At 44.2% G+C, this 23,644-nt stretch overlaps 1 protein-coding gene across 2 annotated transcripts in view; it reads left to right on the top strand.

Moving 5' to 3' along the window:
• Window positions 1–23,644, top strand: part of SNX2 (sorting nexin 2) — a 129,223-nt gene that overhangs the window by 102,465 nt on the left and 3,114 nt on the right. For both annotated transcript variants that reach the window (XM_063964214.1, XM_063964213.1), the window contains exons 11-12: window positions 15,131–15,336; window positions 16,277–16,420. In XM_063964214.1, the coding sequence (XP_063820284.1) occupies window positions 15,131–15,336; window positions 16,277–16,420 (350 nt within the window). The remainder of the gene's footprint in view (window positions 1–15,130; window positions 15,337–16,276; window positions 16,421–23,644) is intronic.

Raw genomic sequence — 23,644 nt, forward strand, 5'->3', positions numbered from 1 at the left:
GCACTGCACATCCAGGCTGAGGCGATTGCTGGTCGCAGTAGAACACCAGTATGTGTGTAAATACATTTTAGGATACCCTCCTGCTTTCTATCAGCAGGATCCTTAAGGGCGGCCATCTCAGGAGAGGGTAGAGCCCTTACAAGCGTGTGAGCGCTTTATCCACCCTAGGGGGTGTTTCCCAACGCACCCTAACCTCTGGCGGGAAAGGATATAATGCCAATAACATTTTAGAAATTATCAGTTATCGGGGGAAACCCACGCATCATCACACACCTCATTTAATTTCTCAGATTCAGGAAAACTACAGGTAGTTTTTCCTCACCGAACATAATACCCCTTTTTGGTGGTACTCGTATTATCAGAAATGTGTAAAACATTTTTCATTGCCTCCATCATGTAACGTGTGGCCCTACTGGAAGTCACATTCGTCTCTTCACCGTCGACACTGGAGTCAGTATCCGTGTCGGCGTCTATATCTGCCATCTGAGGTAACGGGCGCTTTAGAGCCCCTGACGGCCTATGAGACGTCTGGACAGGCACAAGCTGAGTAGCCGGCTGTCTCATGTCAACCACTGTCTTTTATACAGAGCTGACACTGTCACGTAATTCCTTCCAACAGTTCATCCACTCAGGTGTCGACCCCCTGGGGGGTGACATCACTATTACAGGCAATCTGCTCCGTCTCCACATCATTTTTCTCCTCATACATGTCGACACAACGTACCGACATACAGCACACACACAGGGAATGCTCTGATAGAGGACAGGACCCCACTAGCCCTTTGGGGAGACAGAGGGAGAGTTTGCCAGCACACACCAGAGCGCTATATATATACAGGGATAACCTTATATAAGTGTTTTTCCCCTTATAGCTGCTGTATCTTTAATACTGCGCGTAATTAGTGCCCCCCCTCTCTTTTTTAACCCTTTCTGTAGTGTAGTGACTGCAGGGGAGAGCCAGGGAGCTTCCCTCCAACGGAGCTGTGAGGGAAAATGGCGCCAGTGTGCTGAGGAGATAGGCTCCGCCCCCTTATCGGCGGCCTTATCTCCCGTTTTTCTATGTATTCTGGCAGGGGTTAAATGCATCCATATAGCCCAGGAGCTATATGTGATGCATTTTTTGCCATCCAAGGTGTTTTTATTGCGTTTCCGGGGGCGCCCCCCCCCCCAGCGCCCTGCACCCTCAGTGACCGGAGTGTGAAGTGTGCTGAGAGCAATGGCGCACAGCTGCAGTGCTGTGCGCTACCTTGTTGAAGACAGGACGTCTTCTGCCGCCGATTTTCCGGACCTCTTCTGTCTTCTGGCTCTATAAGGGGGCCGGCGGCGCGGCTCTGGGACCCATCCATGGCTGGGCCTGTGATCGTCCCTCTGGAGCTAATGTCCAGTAGCCTAAGAAGCCCAATCCACTCTGCACGCAGGTGAGTTCGCTTCTTCTCCCCTTTGTCCCTCGATGCAGTGAGCCTGTTGCCAGCAGGTCTCACTGAAAATAAAAAACCTAAAACTAAACTTTTCACTAAGCAGCTCAGGAGAGCCACCTAGTGTGCACCCTTCTCGTTCGGGCACAAAAATCTGAGGCTTGGAGGAGGGTCATGGGGGGAGGAGCCAGTGCACACCAGGTAGTTCTAAAGCTTTACTTTTGTGCCCAGTCTCCTGCGGAGCCGCTATTCCCCATGGACCTTACGGAGGTCCACTTAGGACGTTAGAGAAAATAAGATTTTACTCACCGGTAAATCTATTTCTCGTAGTCCGTAGTGGATGCTGGGTGCCCATCCCAAGTGCGGATTGTCTGCAATACTTGTACATAGTTATTGTTACAAAAATCGGGTTTTGTTGTGAGCCATCTCTTCAGAGGCTCCAATTGTTATCATACTGTTAACCGGGGTTCCTATCACGTGTTATATGGTGTGATTGGTGCGGCTGGTATGAGTCTTACCCGGGATTCAAAATCCTTCCTTATTGTGTCAGCTCTTCCGGGCACAGTTCCTAACTGAGGCTTGGAGGAGGGTCATAAGGGGAGGAGCCAGTGCACACCAGATAGTCCTAAATCTTTCTTTAGATGTGCCCAGTCTCCTGCGGAGCCGTCTATTCCCCATGGTCCTTATGGAGTCCCCAGCATCCACTACGGACTACGAGAAATAGATTTACCGGTGAGTAAAATCTTATTTTTTGAGTGTTGGAATGGAATTGATCCTCATCGCTCTGAGATATTGCGATATTGGTAAACCCTCTGAGTGCAGGGGGGTGATGGCTGGTCGCGTGTAGAGTTAAATTGCGGTCCGTCTGTTTGCGGAACATGGTAGTTTCCAGACGATTCTCGGTTTTGATGATACGTCCAAGAAATTAATGGTCGTGGCTGACACAGAATAAGTGAATTTGATAGGACTATCCTGTAAGTTAAGATGATTCACCATGTCGATAAATTCAAGTTCAGTGCCCTCCCACAACAGGAAGATATCCTCTAATAAATCTTTTGAAAAATGAAATGTTGTGCCCATAATTCGGCAACAAATATGTGTTTTCATAGTGTGTCATAAAGAGGTTAGCATATGATGGGGCCAAATTTGACCCTATCGCCGTTCCGGCTAATTGTAAAAAGTAGTCGTTTAAAAAAAAAAAAAAAAAAAATTTAATTCAGTCATTTTTTATTGATAGTGTTTTACATATACAAACAAAAAAAAACATACAGCAGCTAAACCTAGCTCAACAAACAGGTCAAGTACAAAAAATAGTATATCAAAAACATCAATGACATTGGATTTACAGTATATCTGTTAAACAAGATATGACATGTAGCAGGCAACATATCGCATATATATAGTCAATACAACAATAAGGAGTCATTTCTAAAGCATCCATGCTTCCCGCATCGCCCCAGAGCAAACAGGCATAATATCACATTCCGTATTAGCTACAGTATACATTATACAGGATACCTTCCCCTTTCCATCACGTCCCACCCACTCCAAGGGCTGACGTATTCCATCTATCCCATTTATTAGAATATTTAACCAGCATGTCACTAGACCTAAACATTGCTCGTTCATGGCCAGAAACCTCGTTGACCAGAGCCCGCCAATGAGATATATTGGGTAATTCAGGAGAGAACCATGGCTATCAAGACTTTTGCCAGAGTGGTTAAGCATAGTACATAACGATATATGACCAGAGAATGCGTCTCTTCAAGGTCTAACCCGAACAGGCACAATCTAGAATTCATTACTGGCAATGATGGTTCTGTAAGGACAATATCATTCCAAACTGCAGCCCAAAATGGTGCCAACCTTGGGCATGACCATAATAGGTGCCAAAAGTCAGCACCCTCCCCATTGCACTTCGGACAGCAGGTATCAGAGCGAAGATGTGCACTATACAACATTACTGGGGTACGATATGTTCTATGTAAGGTATAAAAATATACCTGCTGATACCGAACACACGGGGTGGTATAACGAATGGATCCCAAAATCTGTATCCATTGTTCATTGGAGAGATCGACAATATTACCTTCCCATTTCAGTTTCAAGGGGTCCAACAGATGAGAATTAACCTGCACATTCAATGCAGCATAAATCAGAGATATGTGTCCCCTGGACCCCAATGAAAGGAGCAATTTCTTGACTGGAGACACCGATATAGTTAAGGGGGCCGTACCCAGCTGCGCCTGCAGTGCATGACGCAGCTGGAGGTAGTGAAAAAAAGCAGTATTAGCAACAGCATAGTTGCCACGTAGCCGCTCAAATGATTTAAGAATACCATTATCATAAAGCTGAGCAAATGTTGTAACTCCCATCCGCCGCCATAAAGTATCCGAGGATAGGGGCAGTAGCTCTCTATAAGAGGCATTAAACCACAGGGGTGTATCAGTATCAATGTCTTGCCAGTCAAAAAAGGTGTGCGCCAATCGCCAGACCAGAAGAGCCTGTCTAAGAATAGGGGGAAGACCAGAGAGAGTAGAGCCAGATAGCAAAAAATGAAGTAGAGAGAGAGAGAGAGGAGACTCCACCCACTCAGCATAGAACCCCAACAATGTGTCCCCACCTGCATCCAGGAGCCAACAAGAAAGGTAAACCAGCTGAGAGGCCAAGTAGTATAGTCTCAAATTAGAGAGGCCAAGACCTCCATCTAACTTGGACTTAACCAGGGCCTTCATAGCCACCCTAGGCTCCCCGCCTCCCCAAACAAAAGAGTTCAATACGCTGTCAATAGAGGAAAAAACTTTTTTAGGTATGTACACAGGAGAATGTTGCCGCACATACAGATACCTTGGTTGGATAGACATTTTAAATAAATTTAATACGGCCCATCACAGTGAGAGGAAGCTTCTTCCACATGTGAGCCTTCTTTTTAAAATTACGTGTCACAGGCTCCACATTTAACGCAACATAGTCCTGCGGACAAGGAGAGATCCAAATCCCCAAATATTTAAACTGGTGGGTCCACTGCAGCGGGCAAGAGGAGTCCGTCACATCAGGGAGAACACCAGATATGGGGTAGATATTAGACTTGTTCCAATTTATCTGTAAACCAGAATAAGTTCCAAAATGATTAACTAACTGCAACATAGTGAGTAACGAATTCTCAGAATCATTAAGAAATAAAAGCATTTCGTCAGCATATAGTGCGATAAAATGAACATGGCTCCCAACCTTAATGCCTACAATGTCCGGGGATATACGTATGCAATTAGCTAGCGGTTCAATGGCAAGGGCAAATAGGGCCAGAGAGAGTGGGCAGCCCTGCCTCGTACCCCTCTCCAGTGAAAAGGGTCGTGACACATGACCATTGACTGAAACACGAGCAGCCAGGGAAGAATAGAGCAACTGGACCCACCGAACAAATTTAGGACCGAACGCAAATTTATGAAGCACTTCCCACAGGTACCCCAATTCTACCGAGTCAAAGTCCTTGGCATCATCCAGGGACACCACCGCTGCCCCCGCCTCGGACCTGTCCCCTCTCTGCAGATGGCAAAAGAGTCTTCGGAGGTTCTGTACCGTAGACTTCCCCGGCATAAAACCCGTTTGGTCACAGTGGACAATAGATGTAACAACTTTATTTAAACGAACAGCTAAAATTTTAGCCAAAATTTTTACATCTGTAGATAATAGGGAGATAGGGCGATAGGAGTCCGGGGAGGTGGGGTCCTTACCTGGCTTAAGAATTACTATTATTATAGCCTCAGACATCGAGGGGGCAAAGAACCGTAGTCAAACAAAGTGTTAAATAGATCAACCAAATAAGGGGTATAGAATTCTTTAAAGCATTTGTACAATTCAATGGGTATTCCATCACACCCGCGAGCCTTATTATTGGGGAACGATGCTATAGCAGCATCTAATTCCTCAGTGGTGAATGGGGAATCCAAATATTCAACAGATTCTGGAGACAGTTGGGGCAATTGTATATGGGAGAGATAGTCTCTCAGTTGATCCATTGTATAAGACACTTTAGATCCGTACAGCGAAGAGTAGTAATCAAAACATACTTCAGTAATATCAGGGCACGAGTACTTCATAACACCCTGGGGATCACACACCTGTTGGACAGAAATATTACCCCTCTCTTCCCTAGATAGGAAGGCCAGATAACTACCCCCAATCTCCGCCTGTGAGTATAGAGAATGCTTGGAGAACAATAACCGACGCTTGGATTTATCTAAAAGAAACATCGTCCACTCCCGTCTGGCCATCTCCCAGCTAGCATGCAAGGAGGGGGATTTGTGCAAAATATAGTTGGCTTCTAATTGACAACAAATTTTTTCAAGGCGGGATTCCTTTTCCCTACTAGACCTTTTAATAGCAGCCACCCTTTTAATAAGGGAGCCACGGATAGAGGCTTTAAATGCATCATGCTTAACAGTAGGGGTAGGGCAGGAGGCGTTAAAATCCTGGAAGTCTCGCCAGTCAGCAAGCAAATCCGCTCCATCACCCATTAAGGACAGCCAGAATGGGTTAAGTTTCCTAAACAAGACCCCCTGGGGAGACAAAGGATCTAAGACCAATAAGACAGGTGAATGGTCGGAAATCCCTCTGGGTAAGTATTTAATCTGAGTTACCTTAGGGGTCAAATCTGGTGATATGAGGGCCAGGTCAATACGGGAAAATGTATTAAAAGTAGCCGAATAGCAGGAGTATTGGCTCTCATGGGGAAACCGGACCCTCCAAATATCAATTAATCCCAATTCAGTAGTTAAATTAGAGAAGGGGGTAGGAGAAGGAGATGATAGATCAGTATTGGGGGCTCTCTCTCCACCTATCTAAAGATAAGTCCATTACATTATTGTAGTCACCAATACAGATGGTGGGAGTAGATGGTGACAATGCAACAAACGACATAGCTTGTCGCAAAACATCATTATTGTAAGGGGGGGGAACATATACTGCAAGAATATGTAGAAGGGTGGAGTTAACGAAGGCTCTAAGAAAAACAAAGCGACCATACTGATTCACCTGACTATGATCTAAATGAAAATTTACAGATTTTCTGATAAGTACAGACACCCCCCTGGCATTTTGTGAAAAGGTAGAATGAAACAGCCATCCCACCCACGGTTTTTTCAGGGCCATCGTCTTAACACCAACCAAATGAGTCTCCGAAAAGCAAATAATATCCGCCTTATATTTTTTAGCTTGCGACAGGACCAATGCTCTCTTTATTTTATTGTTAAGGCCCCTCACGTTCCAGCCGAGTAGGTGAAGCCCCTCAGATGCTACCAACATTGAAAGACGTTAGACTGGAAAACAGGAGAAAAGAAGAGAAAAGGAGAAAAAGGTGAAATGACACAATGACAGAGAATACCTCATCAGGGCACATGTAGATCAGAGCAGCAGGCGTACAAATACGCAAAAGAGAGGAAGAGAAAAAGTTCGGAGCAATCGAGAAACAAGGACGCCAGAACACATCCACTATGACTATAAAGATACATTGCAGCCTTAAATCACCAGCAGTACTTGAACATAACAAAAAATACCAATATTTAGGCAAAAAAAACAATAAAACAGCAACAACCCAACCACCCCCCACCCTGTACATCCATCAGGAACCTAGATATACCTATATCCCCAACCAAACTTCCCGTTACCTAAACTAAAAAAAAAACTAAATAGTAAAGGTCGTAAAAAGGGAACAGTTAGGAGTAGACACCCCCAACTACTATATCACAGCAAGGGCTCCCTGTAAAGGAGAGTGGCCCCCGGTAAAAAGACATACAAATAAACCTTCACATACAATAGTCAACCATATGAACTCTCACATAATAAAAATTAAAAAAAAGAACAACCTGAGAGAGAGCGAAAAAACCACAGAATAAACTGGCGGTACAATAGGAGCTCCATTCAGCGAGGTGCACGGGGTCTCTGCTCCAGCCACGCCTCGGCCTCTCTCGGAGAGTTGAAGAAATGGGTAGAGCCCTCATATCACCCGCAGTCTGGCAGGGAACAGCATCGAATACTGAATCTGCCTGTCCCTAAGCTTTCGTTTGACCTGAAGAAATTGGGACCTGGATTTCTGTACGTCCATAGCAAAGTCAGGGAAAACAGACACAGAGTGGTTATCAAACTGCAACGGACCGTGCAACCTGGCCAGGCGGAGAATGGCATCCCGATCCTTGAAGTGGAGCATGCGGGCAATAAAGGTGCGCGCTGGGGCACCGGGAGGGGGGGCCTGAAAGGGTAAACGATGTGCATGCTCCATTGCGAATTGCGCACTAAAATCATCTTTTTTAAATACACTGAGTAGCCAGTCCTCCAAGAATTTTTCTGGATGTGTACCCTCAGCTCGCTCAGGCAGCCCCACAAAGCGTACGTTATTTCTTCGTAAGCGGCCCTCCATATCCGACAACTTGGTTTTAATCGCAGCCATCTGGGATGAAAGGTCAGCGACACTATCCTTGAATGGGGCAGTCACATCTTCAATGTCAGAGACACGTTGCTCTACACCCCCCACACGCTCACGCAGCCTTTGCATGTCATGACGAATAATTGAGATATCAGCCTGAACCTGGCCGATCTTGTCCATCACCCTCGTCTCAGACGTATTGATGGCTTGCAGAATTTGCTGTGTGGATTGCATAACATCAGTAACAGAGGTTTCCTCCGAAGCATGCTGCGGTGAGGGAGGCGGTGTAGCCTGTGTACACGGGGGTGTCGGCCGGCGTGGATTTCTAGCAAATCTTTCCAAGTGCGCAGCAGTGGCAGCAGCATTGACGGTTTTTCCCATACTACTGCAGGAGGAATAATCGCTCCAGGAAAAAAAGAGTAAATAAGCACAAAGAGGGTGGCAAAGTCTTATACAGTGAAGCTTGGAGTACAGTAGCTGCTTCAGGTAATTAAGAAACACAAAATGCACCCCCGAGTGTGATCAAACAGGATCCAAGATAAACAGGGCACAGTCAGTATTCATAGAAGGCAGTGCAGCACATCAGAATTGTAATCCAAATATGTTGAGAGAGACTCAGGTAACCAGCCCAATGCAGGGCCCAGACATAAACATATATACTGCAGCACACTGGGTGGGAAGCAGCAGGCCTCTGTAATTGCCAGCAGCAGTTAATAATGGAGCATGTGTCCCAGCACCACAGAGAGGGGAGGGGAGAGTACCTTGTGCAGGGAGAGGTCACAAGCAGGGCAGAAGGCGCTGCTGCCGGCCGGGCAGGTCCCTCCACAATGTCCAAATCTCTGCAGGTACAAGGCGCACAGCGGCGCCAGACGTCTCAGGGGGTGCAGGAGAGGTTCACACAGCAGCAGATGTGTGAATTCCAAAAACACCGGGGTTAAGGATGGGTTCAAGGATGAAGAATAGGGAGCTACAGCAGCCTGCTGCTTACTCCATGCTGTGCCAGGCCACGCCCCCAAAAAGTAGTCGTTTTTATACATGAAATGATTGCACGTCAGACCTAATGAGGTCAACTCCAACACAAACTCAGGAAGGTAGTCTTTACAGGAGGAGTTAGACAAAAATGTCCGTATTACCTCTAAGCCATGCTGATGGGGAATAACCGTGTATAAAGAACACACGTCCATTGTGACCAATAGAGTGTGATCACTCAGTTTATCGAATTTCTGGAGCTGAGACCAAAAATCCCCAGTATCCTTGAGATAACGGTCAGTTTTTAAGACTACAGGCTGAAGGATACTGTCTACAAATATTGCGATAGGTTGTAGAAGAGAACCTTCTGCAGCAATTATGGGTCTACCCGGAGGGCATACAAGAGTTTTTTGTGAATGTGTGTACATAATGGGGCACCTAGGCGAATTGACGGTAAGAAATTGTAGAAGATCCTCACAAATAAATCCCTGCTCGAAACCAAACTTTAGACTCTGGTCAATCTTAGTTTTAATTTTAGGTATTGGATTAACAGTCAATAACATCGGATAATTGCCGATTGATCTCTGTGCCATAGTCAGTCCAATATTTAATATAAAATAATGTGTACTTGCGCAAAGTAACTCCTGAGTCCAATATATGAGTCCAAGTCCCAGTGCAGCTACATCCAATGATGCCCTGACTATGGGCTGTGATGAATAGTACATGCTAAGAAGAAGAAGAAGAAGCGCACAGGTGAGTGTATCAATAAAAACTATTTTACTAGTATTTAGGCTCACTTACATCAAGAACATCAGCAAATAATTGACTGAACCTCTGTGCCTCCGGAGCACACAGCAGCACTACAGTCGGCAGCTGTATCTTTCATACGAAGCGTGCAAATGGACGCAGTGACGTCATGCCGTACCAGGTGCCCAGTAATGCTGCAAGGAACTTGCTTTGTATGAAAGACATTGCTGCTGACTGTAGTGGACGCTGCTATATATAGATATAAAATATAAATAGAAATATATATATATGATTGATATAATGAATTCATTAGGGTTTGGTGCATTAAGGGGGATAAATGTTCAATGCACATTTAACTCTATTTGTGTGTGTATAAATGTTGGATGTATGATGTTAATTTGATGTAGATGTGTTCAGACAATTTTTCCCACATCATATTGAGAGAAGACTCCTAACACTACTCTGTACTGTTAACATTTAAGATGCAGATATGCCAGCTCTCATCTTACTAATCATGGCAAAAAGTGGGTAGTTGCCTGGATTAGTGTGCCTGCTCATTACTCGCGGACCTGCGATCCATAAGATTGCATGGGTGCAGACACTCCCATAAATGCATGGCTGCCGGGCATGAATAGACACAACCGCTGCACATTCGCACACGCAAACCTTTGCAGATAAGATTAGAGATGTCACATCTGTAGTCCTGGCCTAGCCTTGTACACTTCCAATGTACTAGCACCATTAAAATGCAGAGCCTGCAGGGTATTGTTGGACAGCTCATTTCCTCTGTACTTTGGGGGTCATTCCGACCCGTTTGCTCGCAGCGGTTCTTTGCTGCGGTGCATACGGATCCAGAATGCGCATACGCGGCACGCGCGCCAGTGACCGAGGTCGCCGGGCAACGACGATTACAACGAAGAAAGCGATCGCAGCGGCGGCCGCAAGAAGTTGGGCAGCAAGAGGGCGTTCCTGTGCGTCACCTTACCGTTTCCAGCTGTTTTCGGGGAGTAGTAAGTAAAACGCAGGCGTGTCCAGGCGAACGGAGGGCGGAGGTGTGACGTCAAAGCAGGCCCCATCAACGCTGAGATCATCGCACATGATAAGTATGTCCAGGGCTGGTTTTGTTTTACACAACTTTTTTAGCTTAGCAGGGCTGCACAAACGTTCGCAGCCCTGCTAAGCTAAAATACACTCCCCCATAGGTGGGGATTAGTTGATCGCACCAGCAGCAAAAAGTTGCTGGCTGCGATCAACTCTGAACGACCCCTTTGTCTCTCTGGAAAATGAGGACAGTAAGTTCATTAACCCTAGTGGAACACACCAAAAATGATAGACTGTAAGTGAGTTATATGAGCCATATCACCTCCATTAGTTGCTTTACAGTTTATAAATGCCTTAAGTATATTTCTCTTACATCCTAGAGGATACTGGGAATCCATTTAGTACCATGGGGTATAGATGTGTCCACTAGGAGCCTTGGGCACTTTAAGAATTAGATCGTGTGTGCTGGCTCCTCCCACTATGCCCCTCCTACCAGACTCTGTTTAGAAAATGTGCCCAGAGGAGCCGGTCACGTCGCTGGAAGCTCCTGAAGAGTTTTATGCACTTATTTTATCTGTTTGTTATTTTCAGGTAGGGCTGGATGGCACCAGCCTGCCTGCTTCATGGGACTTAGGGGGGGGGGACAGCCCAACCTCTTGAAGGGTTAATGGTCCCGTTCCCCGCTGACAGGACACTGAGTTCTTGATGGAACTATTCGCAAAACCCACCACGGTGAGCGTACATTCCCGCAGCACCCCGACACCCCTAACAAAGCCAGAAGATAGAGTGGTGAGTACTAAGCAAGCGTCCCGGTTAGCGGGTCACCGGCCATTATGGCGGCATGAGGGTACGGAGATGCACGGCTTCTACAGGGGCAGCGGGGTCTCCAGACTCAGTACCTCACAGTGCAGACGCACCGCTTCTGAGGGCACGAACGGAGTCTAAGTACACTACTGGTATACACAGTACCCAGACTGGCATTACAGACTTAAAAGGCGACTGATTCCATTTTAAGCACTAAAATTTCCTCAGCCAGTATAAAAAAGCGGGAAGACGGTGCACCATTAAAGTGGCAGGGCTTCACTATGAGCGGATCCAGCAGCTCACCAGCGCCATTTTCCCTTTGCAGTGGACACAGACGCTGACAGGGACTCACAGCTCCTTTGGAGAGACTCCAGATTATGTCAGCGGTACCAGGGGGTCATAGTGGGGGGGATTGCTTACTAGTGTACTAGATTCCCAATCTGGGTACTTAGTCTGCGACCCGGCTATCCTTGGCATTAGCAGTAAAGGCGTTGTGTGCAAGCTCCAGGCTATCTCTGTGTCTCCCTGGACGGGCTCTTTGTGTGTGCATTTAACTTTTTACTGTGTGTTAGAGTGTGTTTCTTGTAAGTCACAGTGTTCCTCTACTCCAGAGGGTTCACTACTGTGTACTCAGTGCAGTGTACCCTCCCAGGCTAGCGGGGCAGAGGCTTGGCTGGATTCCATTAGGAGAATGATTTCCAATATCTCTTCTAAATTGTCCGCAATGAGAAAGAGACGCAGTACTTAAGACAGTCGATAACTGAGTTTATGAACAGAGGCTCAATACCCAAACCAGCGTCTCATTACCCTGCCATTTGTCGGCAAAAACGTCCTTTGGCTCATATCCTGCAGTCTGACTGATGACGGGTCAGACATGGAGGAGGGGGAGGTGAACTCAGAGGTGGGGGAGGCTACTCTCTCACAGGGAATAGAGGCAGTTATAGAAGCTATCAGAGATATTCTGCATATCCCTCATAAGGTAAGAGGAGACTGAGGAATCTTATTTTAATATAAAAAAGAAATCCTCAGCCACTTTTCCTGTGTCAAAGGAACTAAATACCCTGTTTGAAGAACCGTGGGATAATTCTGATAAGAAATTTCAAATCCCTAAAAGGTTGATTTAATCTTTTCCTTTTCCTCCCGAGGTTAGGAAAAAATGGGAAAATCCACCGATAGTGGATGCATCAGTATCCAGGCTGTCACGGAAAATTGTACTGACTGTCCCGGGTGCAGCTTCCCTGAAAGACACGGTTGATAGTAGAATTGAGAATACACTCAAATCTTTGTATACAGCTGCTGGGGTGGCCCAGAGACCCACTATACAGTAGCATGTGGGTGGATTACTAAGGCCATTACCAAATGGTCAGGTAATCTAATTGAGGGGTTAGGTACCTTGCCTCAGGGGGAGATTAGTTTACTCCTGCAACATATATAGGATTCGGCGAATGTTATGGTAGAAGCCATAAAGGAATAGGCTTGCTTAATGGACGCACCACTGCTATAGCAGTGTCAGCGCGCAGAGACTTATGGCTATGCCAGTGGACTGCTGACGCGGACTCCAGGAAAGGCGTGGAAGGCCTACCCTTCACATGAGAGGCCTTATTTGGAGATGAACTAGACAAATGGATCTCCAAAGCTACTGCGGGTAAGTCTACATATCTTCCTTCCGCAGCTCCCCCAGCCATGAAGGCCTACTCAGGACCTAATCTACAGTCTTTCTGGACTGCCAAGTTTAAGGGAAAAACCAGAGGTTCTTCTACAGCCACCAGAGGCGCTAGAGGTAAACCACGTAAACCAGCAACTGACTGTTCACAGGAGCAGAGCTCAAGCTCTGCTCCCTCAAAGCCTTCAGCATGACGGTGGGCCACGATGCCTGGAGGACTGGCAGGTGGGAGCCCGACTAAAATTTTTCAGTCACATCTGGACAACATCATGCCAGGATCCCTGGGTCATAGATCTTATTTCCCAGGGCTACAGACTGGAGTTTCAGGAGCTCTCTTCTCACAGATTCTTCAAATCAGGCTTATCAGTTTCACAGGAAGCAAGTGTAACCTTACAGGACGCCTTTCAAAGAATGTTACAGACTCGGGTCATTGTTTCAGTTCCACCTCATCTGCAAAACAAGGGATATTATTCCAACTTGTTTGTAGTACTGAAGTCGGATGGTTCGGTAAGACCGATTTTTGAGCCTCAAGTCGTTGAGCCCGTACTTACGAGTGTTCAAATTCAAGATGGAGTCTCTGAGAGAGGTGATCTCAGGTCTGGAGGAAGGGGAATTCCTAGTGTCTCTGGATAACAAGGATGCGTACCTTCATGTTCATGAGAGAGCTGAACATCAGCAATTTCTTCCTAAGGTGGTGTCCGCTTTTCACATCAACCTGTTGTGGTTCCAGCTGTGACGGACACCTCTGCTACTTCAAAGTTTTTGGCTGTTGTGAGGGCTTTGAAGGTGTATGTAAAGAGAACAGCTCATCCGCTGTTTGTTCTCTATGATCCTAATAAAATTGGGTGTCCTACTTCAAAGCAGTCTATCGCTCGCTGGATCAGGCTCCCTATCCAGCATGCTTATTCCACGGCAGGATTGTCGGTTCCAAAATCTGTTCAAGCCCACTCTACTAGGTCGGTGGGTTCTTCTTGGGCGGCTGCCCGGGGGTGTCTCGTCTTTACAGCTCTGGCGAGCAGCTACTTGGTCAGGTTCGAACACGTTTGCAAAGTTTTACAAGTTCAATACTTTCGCCTCTGAGTACTTTCAGTTTGGTCAAACAGTTCTGCAGGAACCTCCGCACTCTCCCACCCGATTTGGGAGCTTTGGTACTTCCCCATGGTACTAAATGGATTCCCAGTATCCTCTAGTACGTAAGAGAAAATAGGATTTTAATTACCTACCGATAAATCCTTTTCTCGTAGTCCGTAGAGGATACTGGGTGCCTGCCCGGTGCTTCGTTTTGTCCTGCACTGTTCCTTGGTTAAGTATTATGGTTGGCTCAGCTGTTGCTTTTCATGTTTGGTTAGCATGGCTTTCCTATTCTGTGTGCTGGTTCGTAATCTCACCACTTTCCTTATCTATCCATCTCTCAAAGTATGTCCGTCTCCCCGGGCACAATGTCCTAGTCCAGTGGTTTCCAAACTTTTTTGAATCACGGCGCCCTAGAATATCAGAATTTTTTTCACGCCACCCCTAGGCCAAAAATTTCTTATTGAGAAATTTAGAAATAAATATTACATTAAGTAGATCGCGTTTATATGTCATCCTTAGGGTCAGTTGTGTGATGAGAGACAAGATTTGCTTCTGTTGGCCACATATTTTATGTCTGGCAGCCACCAGCACTGGTTTTGCCTATTATATTGACCATGAATAATTTGAATTGGTCCTGGACCACCGACCCAGGGCACCCCTGCAAGTGTTCCGAGGCAGCCCTGGGAGCCACGACACACAGTTTGGGAACCCTTGTCCTAGTCTGATTCTGGTAGGAGGGACATAGAGGGAGGACCCAGCGGACACTATCAAATTCTTAAAGTGCCCAAGGCTCCTAGTGGACCCGTCTATATCCCATGGTACTAAATAGATTCCCAGTATCCTCTATGGACTACGATAAAAGGGTTTACCGGTAGGTAATCAAAATCCTATTTTTTCCTCTAATTATGTATTTCAGTGTTGATGTTCATGCTAGATTGACTGTACACTAATAACAAGTAAATGGTTAGAATTTTACCCTCTCTCCTTTATTTATAGAGTTGTCCCTTAATACAGCTGCGTTTGCCAAGAGTGCTGCTATGCTGGGAAATTCTGAGGATCACACCGCTTTGTCCAGAGCATTGTCTCAGCTTGCAGAGGTAGAAGAGAAGATTGACCAGCTACATCAAGAGCAGGCGTTTGCTGACTTTTACGTGTTTTCAGAACTTTTAAGTGACTATATTCGACTTATTGCTGCTGTTAAGGCAAGTCTGCTGTACTAGCTACCAGTTCAGTGTACCAGTTCCTCTAACCTAATTGACCTTGTACTTAAGAAACCGGTCATGCCCATGTGAGTTACATGACTCTTCTTTATGCTTTTTATGATGGAATGAATTTTTGTATTTTAAAACAAAACAAAGTTAGGTATTGAGGTTCATCACCTACATTTATTTTCATTACTAATATTTACAGTTTATTTATTAACCGTTTCTTATATAGCGCAGCAAATTCCGTTGCTCTAAGTTGGAAATAATGATATAACAAAACTGGGTAATAACAAACAGTCATAGAGGTAGGAAGGCCCTGCTCGCAAGCTTACAATCTATAGGGAAATAGGCATGTATATACAAGGAAAGGTGCTATCTATTGCATAGTTGTCCGACAGACTGCAAAGGTTCTTGGTGGGCTGCGTTGCATCTCATATTTTGCATATTCAAAGGATCTTGCAATAATCACACACACGATATGCAGATAAAGCGGTGATTATATTATGCAGCACTGTACAGAGAATGTCCTTTAAATCAATTGTTTTGGAGCGCTGGTAGGAGACCCACAGGGAGAATATTTAAACGCCATAAAGATAGGGCACTGGATAGATTTGAATCTGACACCAACTCTGTTACAGTGCTTCTGTTTTTTTTAAGTTTCAGTGACCTTCAAAAGGTTTATGTGAAGATTTTGCTGTTAGTAGAGAAAACGCCTACTCAAAAATCGCACTTATTTATTTTTACAAATAAGATGCTTGGCGCGGTAAAGTCACCAGGGACCTGGCATGCCACAGCATATGAGGCCACATCTGTGTATCTTTCTATACTTCCACTTTTCTTTCATGTTTAGCAACATGTGAAAAATAGCTGAGAGTATTTCTATATCATATTAAAAACACTCCAGTAAGTAGGGTTTTTTTTTTTTATACTCTTGCAGGGTGTTTTTGACCAGCGAATGAAGTGCTGGCAAAAATGGCAAGATGCCCAAATGAATTTACAGAAGAAACGCGAGGCGGAAGCCAAGCTTCAGATTGCCAACAAGCCTGACAAACTGCAGCAAGCAAAAGATGAAATCAAAGAGGTATATTTTATGTTTCAGAACAATGTTGTTGATACTGTGTCTGTGTGTGTCTGCTCAGTCTGTCCTTACTCTGAAAGGCCTTAAGTATTATGTACAAGAGTAGCCAGCAGCACCTAAGCAAGGGCATGAAAGCTGCTGCCAGTTTAACACTATATTTATTCTTACACATAATGGCAATGAATAAAATACATAAGGTTTTGTTTCCATTAAAGTTGATTTCAATTGCTAAAGTGGTCTGGATTTTTCATCCTAAATTAAACCTGGGTATACAGTGGTCTGTAAGTGTGACCCTAGTTAATGTTTAGAGCTTGAACTAGTGGGTGTTGTGCTGCGGGGTGACCTTTAGGCAAGCTTCTTGCTTTGTGGATGTGACCTGTCATGTTCTTGTCAGTGACCCTTGTCTTTGTGACGCAAAATGTTTGAAACAATGAATTTTTGATCATTTCTTTCCTATGCTTCATTAAGGAGATTGAAGAGGTAGGATACGCTCCATCATAATAATCATTCCCTTTGCTCACTAGAGAACTTTCAGTGTTTTTAGTTGGTGTTACTTAGTACTTGCATCACTACTGTCTCTGTTTACTGCCTGTTATCTTTACCATGACGTCTTGAGTGTAAATAGTTTGTGTATGTGACTCCATATGTCCTGCCTGTTACATCTTAGGATGTTTCCTAGACTGCTATACTAACATTGCAGGACTATTTCAGAAAATGTTACGTCTTAAAATTGCTGGATTTGTTTCTAATACATAAAACCATTGTGTTTCTTAGATTTCCTAAGCTGAAATGTTTCAGTTCTTTTTATTACACTGCTTACATTTTAATAATACATTATTTAAGTTTTATAATTTTCTTATTAACAGGTTATTTGGCATGGGATAGGTTAAACTAGTTATTTAAGCTTGTACAAAATACAAAGCAAATTAGTAGTTTAATTGTTTTTGTTACTATTTGAAAATAGCGTGTTTTAAAAGGAGGTGCTGCTGGTTCCTCTTTAAGCTATGGGTCAAAGACCTTGGTATAAAAGCTACACCTATTTATTTAAAAAATAAAATACACACTTGGGCCTGTTCACCTGGTTCCCCACCATGCTACATACAGTGCATCTGGAAAGTATTCGCAGCGCTCGCTTTTTCCACATTTTGTTATGTTACAGCCTTACTCCATAATGGAATAAATTTATTTTTTTCTCTCAAAATTCTACACGCAATACCCCATAATGACTACGTGAAAAAAGTTTTTTGTGATTTAAAAAAAAAGAAAAAAAGAAATCACATGTACATAAGTATTCACAGCCTTTGCCATGAAGCTCAAAATTGAGCTCAGGTGCATCCTGTTTCCACTGAACATCCTTGAGATGTGCCTACAGCTTAATTGGAGTCCACCAAACCAAGCATGAAGTCAAAGGAATTGTCTGTAGACCTCCGAGACAGGATTGTCGCGAGGCGCAAATCTGGGCAAGGGTAGAGCAAAATATATGCTGCTTTGAAGGTCCCAATGAGCACAGTTGCCTCCATCATCTGTAATGGAAGAAGTTCGGAACTACCAGGACTTTTCCTAGAGCTTGCCTGCCGTCTAAACTGAGCGATCGGGGGAGAAGGGCCCTAGTCGGGGAGGTGACCAAGAATCCGATGGTCACTCTTGTCAGACCTACAGCATTTCTCTGTGGAGAGAGGAGAACCTTCCAGAAGGACAACCATCTCTGCAGCAATCCACCAATCAGGCCTGTATGGTACAGTGGCAGCACATGGCAGCCCGCCTAGAGTTTTCCAAAATGCACCTGAAGGACTCTCAGACCATGAGAAACAAAATTCTCTGGTCTGATGAAACAAAGATTGAACTCTTTGGCATGAATGCCAGGCGTCATGTTTGGAGGAAACCGGCCACCGCTCATCACCAGGCCAATACCATCCCTACGGTGAAGCATGGTGGTGGCAGCATCATGCTGTGGGGATGTTTTTCAGTGGCAGGAACTGGGAGACTAGTCAGGGTAGAGGGAAAGATGAATCCAGTAATGTACAGAGACATCCTGGATGAAAACCTGCTCCAGAGCGCTCTTGACATCAGACTGGGGTGATGGTTCATCTTTCAGCAGGACAACGACTCTAAGCACATAGCCAAGATATCAAAGGAGTGGCTTCAGGACAACTCTGAATGTCCTTGAGTGGCCCAGCCGAAGCCCAGACTTGAATCCGATTGAACATGTCTGGAGAAATCTGAAAATGGCTGTGCACCGACGCTTCCCATCCAACCTGATGGAGCTTGAGAGGTGCTGCAAAGAGGAATGGGTGAACTACCCAAAGATAGGTGTGCCAAGCTTGTGGCATCATATTCAAAAAGACTTGAGTCTGTAATTGCTGCCAAAGGTGCATCAACAAAGTATTGAGCGAAGGCTGTGAATACTTGCGTACATGTGATTATTTTTTTATAAATTTGCAAATTTTGTCATTATGGGGTATTGTGTGTAAAATTTTGAGGCAAAAAAATTATTTATTAAATTTTGGAATAAGGCTGTAACATAACAAAATGTGGAAAAAGTGAAGCGCTGTGAATACTTTCCGGATGCACTATATGCTACCTTTTAGGGGTGTTTCTTACTTACTGTATTAGCTGTTAATGCGTCTTTACTAACTAATTGAAGAAAATACATTAGAAATAGAATTAATGGTTTATAGTAGACTCCTTCTCATCCCTCTAGTGTAAAATTCACACATGTGAATTGTGGTAACATTCTTACTAATACAAGATTATATGTCGGCAAATTCACTGTTAGCAGCCTGTGAGTGTGTGTAGTGCAATGGTCATTTGTTTTATTGAAGGCAGTCCATTTGAGGACTGAACAATTACTGAATAGGAATGCAGCCCATCAACTCACTAGAGACCTGTGACATCTGTGTCTCCATGCCAATACGGGTGTCTAGTAGCCGGCCATATAATGCTATCCTGAGTTCCTGGCAGTTGCTTTTCTGAGTGACCTATACACGAAGTTTGGAATTTGGATAACCAGTTAGCTATATGTTAACTACAGTACTTGTAGGGGGACGTTTTTGAATTAAATGGACAGCAACAGCAAATAAATGTAGGCTAGAATGACTTTAGCATTTCATCGTATCCCATACTAAGGGGGTGATTTTTCAAATCTTGGAGAAACATAAAGTGCAGAAGTTGATCATAGCAGACCTCTTCTGACAATTTTTTTATCACAGCCTGTAAAATGACAGTTAAAAGCCGATTTGTTGGTACAGGCGCTTTGTTGATACTAAAATAGGCACAACAGAGTTAGGGGTCTATTTACTAAGCTTTGGATGGAGATAAAGTACCAGCCAATCTGCTCCTAACTGCTCTGCCACAGGCTGTGTTTGAAAAATGACCGTTATAATCTGATTGGCTGGTACTTTATCTCCATCCACTTTACCTCCATCCAAGGCTTAATTAATAGACCCCTTAATTTGTAAATACCACTCATGTATACTGATTGTTAGATTATGGGTGCTTTGCCCCTCTAGTTCTCCTCCAAAAGGCTGCCCAATACAGGCAACCAGTAGTAGCAATTACCATAAAAATATTAATGTGCCAACAGCAGTGGTAATTCTTAAAAAGCCACCATCCACCGTAATATGCACTAAAATGTTAGCACTAGTAGTATTGCACATAACTACATTTCCATGTGTTTGCAGGAGTTAGGCCAACATTACAGGCCATCAGTATTTATTTTAATGGCCATTACAGTATTGGCGGTGGTATTGTCCTACAGTGAGGATAATGTAGTGTCTAGCAGTGACCAGTAGTAAGACACCAGTAGTAGTGATTACGAATAGGCCAGCTGAAAGCGCAATTCCCACAAATAAGCTGCCAGCAGTATTACTGCTAAGCAGTATGTAGACTAAACAGTGTTGCCCATCATTGTCACCAGTATCCGTAATGACAGATAATATGGCTGTCATTGTACAACCTGCACTGCTGCTTTCTTCTCCTTCTAACACTCTAATGCCTTTCCAGTATTAGCTTTACCATAGCAAATGTTAAATAAATGTATACATCCAGTAGTAGCTGTTGACACTACTTTGTGTTGTAAAAAATTAGTCCTATTTCTTTCCCCCCATATAAGCTATTTAAAAAAAACTTCATACTATCATCTAGTCATGTATGTTCCTTATCTCTATTAAAAGACTTCTTGAATTGAGACCAACACACAAACTCCCAGAAGAGTTACAAACGGAAATGTCAAACTAGTCATCCCTTGGCACTCCACTATATATACAATTAGATTAAATGCAAAAAGTCAAGAAAAGGTGTATAGTCACATTCCTTTTAAAAGTGATTGGATATTCCAAATTCCTTCAATGCAAATCATCTTTCATCAGGTGAAATGATATATCCCTGTAAATGATCATCTGTGTCTTCCTTCCTCCTTCACAAAGGTCACTTTCCCTCTCATTAAGTTCCCATATATGGTGAACAAAAACAGAAATGAGTATAATGTGTTTTAGTATGAGGACGAAACACAAATACACATATACAGTATACAAGGTAAAATGTGCACAGTGGATATCCCCCAATGTTAGCTTTAGAAACAAATTACCAGCAAGGCTTTTAGAACTGCTGTGAAACAAGTTCTAATGCACTTAGGGGGTTATTCAGAGTTCAAACCAAAAAAGCAAGCAACTGGGCAAAGCCATGTTATACTGCAGGTGGGGCAGATGACGTGCAGAGAGTTATGCTGGGTACACACTGGCCGATATATTGGCTGTACTATTGAGCGGCTGATTTTATATCGCTGGCCCGTCGGCCAGTGTGTACCAATGATATGTCTGTGAACGTCGTCGTTCACAGACATACCGCGTCGACCCTGCTGCACACAGGGCATCGTTGTGTGAGTCCGCCCATAGACATGCTGCAGCACCTGGCGGTGATTGACGGCTGAACTGGGCGGATGCATGTAAATGCCCGCCCAGTTTGTGAGGTCAGTCACGACGTATCGGGCAGTGTGTATGCACCACACACTGCCGGATTCGGCTTTAGATATATCTGCAGTTCAATTGATCTGCAGATATATCGAACAGTGTGTACCCACCAGATTAGATTTGGGTGTGGTGTGTTCAAACTGAAACCTAAATTGCAGTGTAAAATAAAGCAGCCAGAATTAACCATGCGCAGAAACAATATCACACACCAAAATCTAACTCTGTACATGTTACATATGCCCACCTGCAGTACAACATGGTCTTGCCCAATTGCTAACTTTTTTTGGTTTGCTAACAACTTTGAATAACCCCCTTAATGCAAAAACGAATCCCATGGAATCCCGGGTCTCCTATCAGGTCAACTCACTGCTGCTGGTAAATAAGTCCCTATGGTCACCACCTCCAGAGGTCCACAGTGCTGTCGACGCGTTTCGACCCAGAGTTAGGTTCTTTTTCAGGGCAAGGTAGTCTTGAAAAAGACCATAGCTCAGGGCTGAAATGCGTCAGCGGCACTGTGGACATCTGGAGGTGGTGACTTATTTCTGTTTTTGTTCACTATATATAGAAACTCAATGAGAAGGAAAGTGACCTACGTGAAGGAGGAAGGAAGACGCAGATGATCATTTACAGGGCTATAGCTTTCCACTTGATGAAAGACGATTTGCATTGAAGGAATTTGGAATATCCAATCACCTTTAAAAGGAATGTGACTATACACCTTTTCTTGACTTACCATAAGGACTAGGAACTTGAAATTTGGACAGTAGCTTGCTTTTTTGCCGTAGGCTTCCGCTAAGAAGGGATTTTTCTCAATTCTACCCACAAAGAGGTTAAAAGGGGTGAGATAATTCCCCCTTCACAGAGGAGCGTTAAGACAGCCCACCCATCCGGGGCTATAAATAATGCATGGTGCCGACGATACCAAGTCGCAGAGGGAGGAGGACACAATACTCCTGAACTTCCTTGCAGTGGCAGTTGCAGAGCACTCCATTATTCAAGTAGGGGAGCCACATCAACTGCCACTCTTAAATACTGTCAAACATCGCTGAGTGCGGATCCCCTATTTGAATAATGGACTGCTCTAAAACTGCCACTGGCAAAGATTGGCAGCGGCAGGCAGAGCATATCCTGTTGTAAGTCTAATTAGTTTACCAGGAAGTCCTTCAAAATTTATATTTTATGCACGGAAATACTTGAAATTCCGTAGAGAAGCACGGGTATTCAGCTAGTTTGTATATATAGTGGAGCGCCAAGGGATGGACTGGTTTGACATTTTCATTTGTAACTGTTTGCAAGTGGTGTGGGGACCACATACAAATTGGATGTCCTGGGGGCTGTTGTTATGCGCATTGAGAAGGACCCATTGATTTTACATTTGTTACCCAGAAGACCTTAGTCTGCATCACAAAGTTCTAAAAAAAAAATTGAAAAATGTTCTGGATAATTTTGGTTAAGGCAGTTACTTGCCAGCTTCTGTAACATGTTCTAACTAACAACGTAACAATGATTTGAAACATAGAAGTGTTAATAGTTTATTTTTATAAATGAACAAAATGCAAATTAAATAAACAGAAGAGAAATCTAAATCAAATCAAAATTTAGTGTGACCACCCTTTGCCTTCAAAACAGCATCAATTCTTTGGGGTACACTAGCACACAATTTTTGAAGGTGCTAGGCAGGGAGGTTGTTCCAAACAACTTGGAGAACTAACCACAGATCTTCAGTGGATGAATGATTGCTCAAATCCTTCTGTCTCTTTATGTAAACCCAGACAGACTCGATGATATTGAGACCAGGGTTCTGTGGGGTCATATGCTCACTTCCAGGCCTCCTTGTTCTTTACACTGAAGATCGTTCTTAATGACATTGGCATGGGCCCATACTGATACTTAATTCATTGATAATCGTCTATTTCAGTACAGACACTTTGGGAGGGGGGTGGGGGGGGTTTGTCATCAGTAGCAGTCCATGAGATGTACAGGAATAAAATGGCAGAAGCCCAACCGCTTTAAGTACACTCCTCCCACTAATTTCATAGTTTCCGTTAACAGTGAGACTTTTAATACAAGCAGTAATTTAGTGTTTGTATGGAGGTTTTTAACACTTGGGTCAAACTACGCTTAGAAATGCTCTTTCCCACACAAATGCAAATAGTGTGTCATTTGAAATACAGGGACGACGCGTGAGGACAGAGGCATGTGCATAATATACACATAGCGAGGAGTGCCCTGTATCCACCCAACTGCACTCTTTGGCCCA

This window comes from Pseudophryne corroboree, chromosome 1 (genome assembly GCF_028390025.1).
Source record: "Pseudophryne corroboree isolate aPseCor3 chromosome 1, aPseCor3.hap2, whole genome shotgun sequence".
NCBI lineage: Eukaryota > Metazoa > Chordata > Amphibia > Anura > Myobatrachidae > Pseudophryne > Pseudophryne corroboree.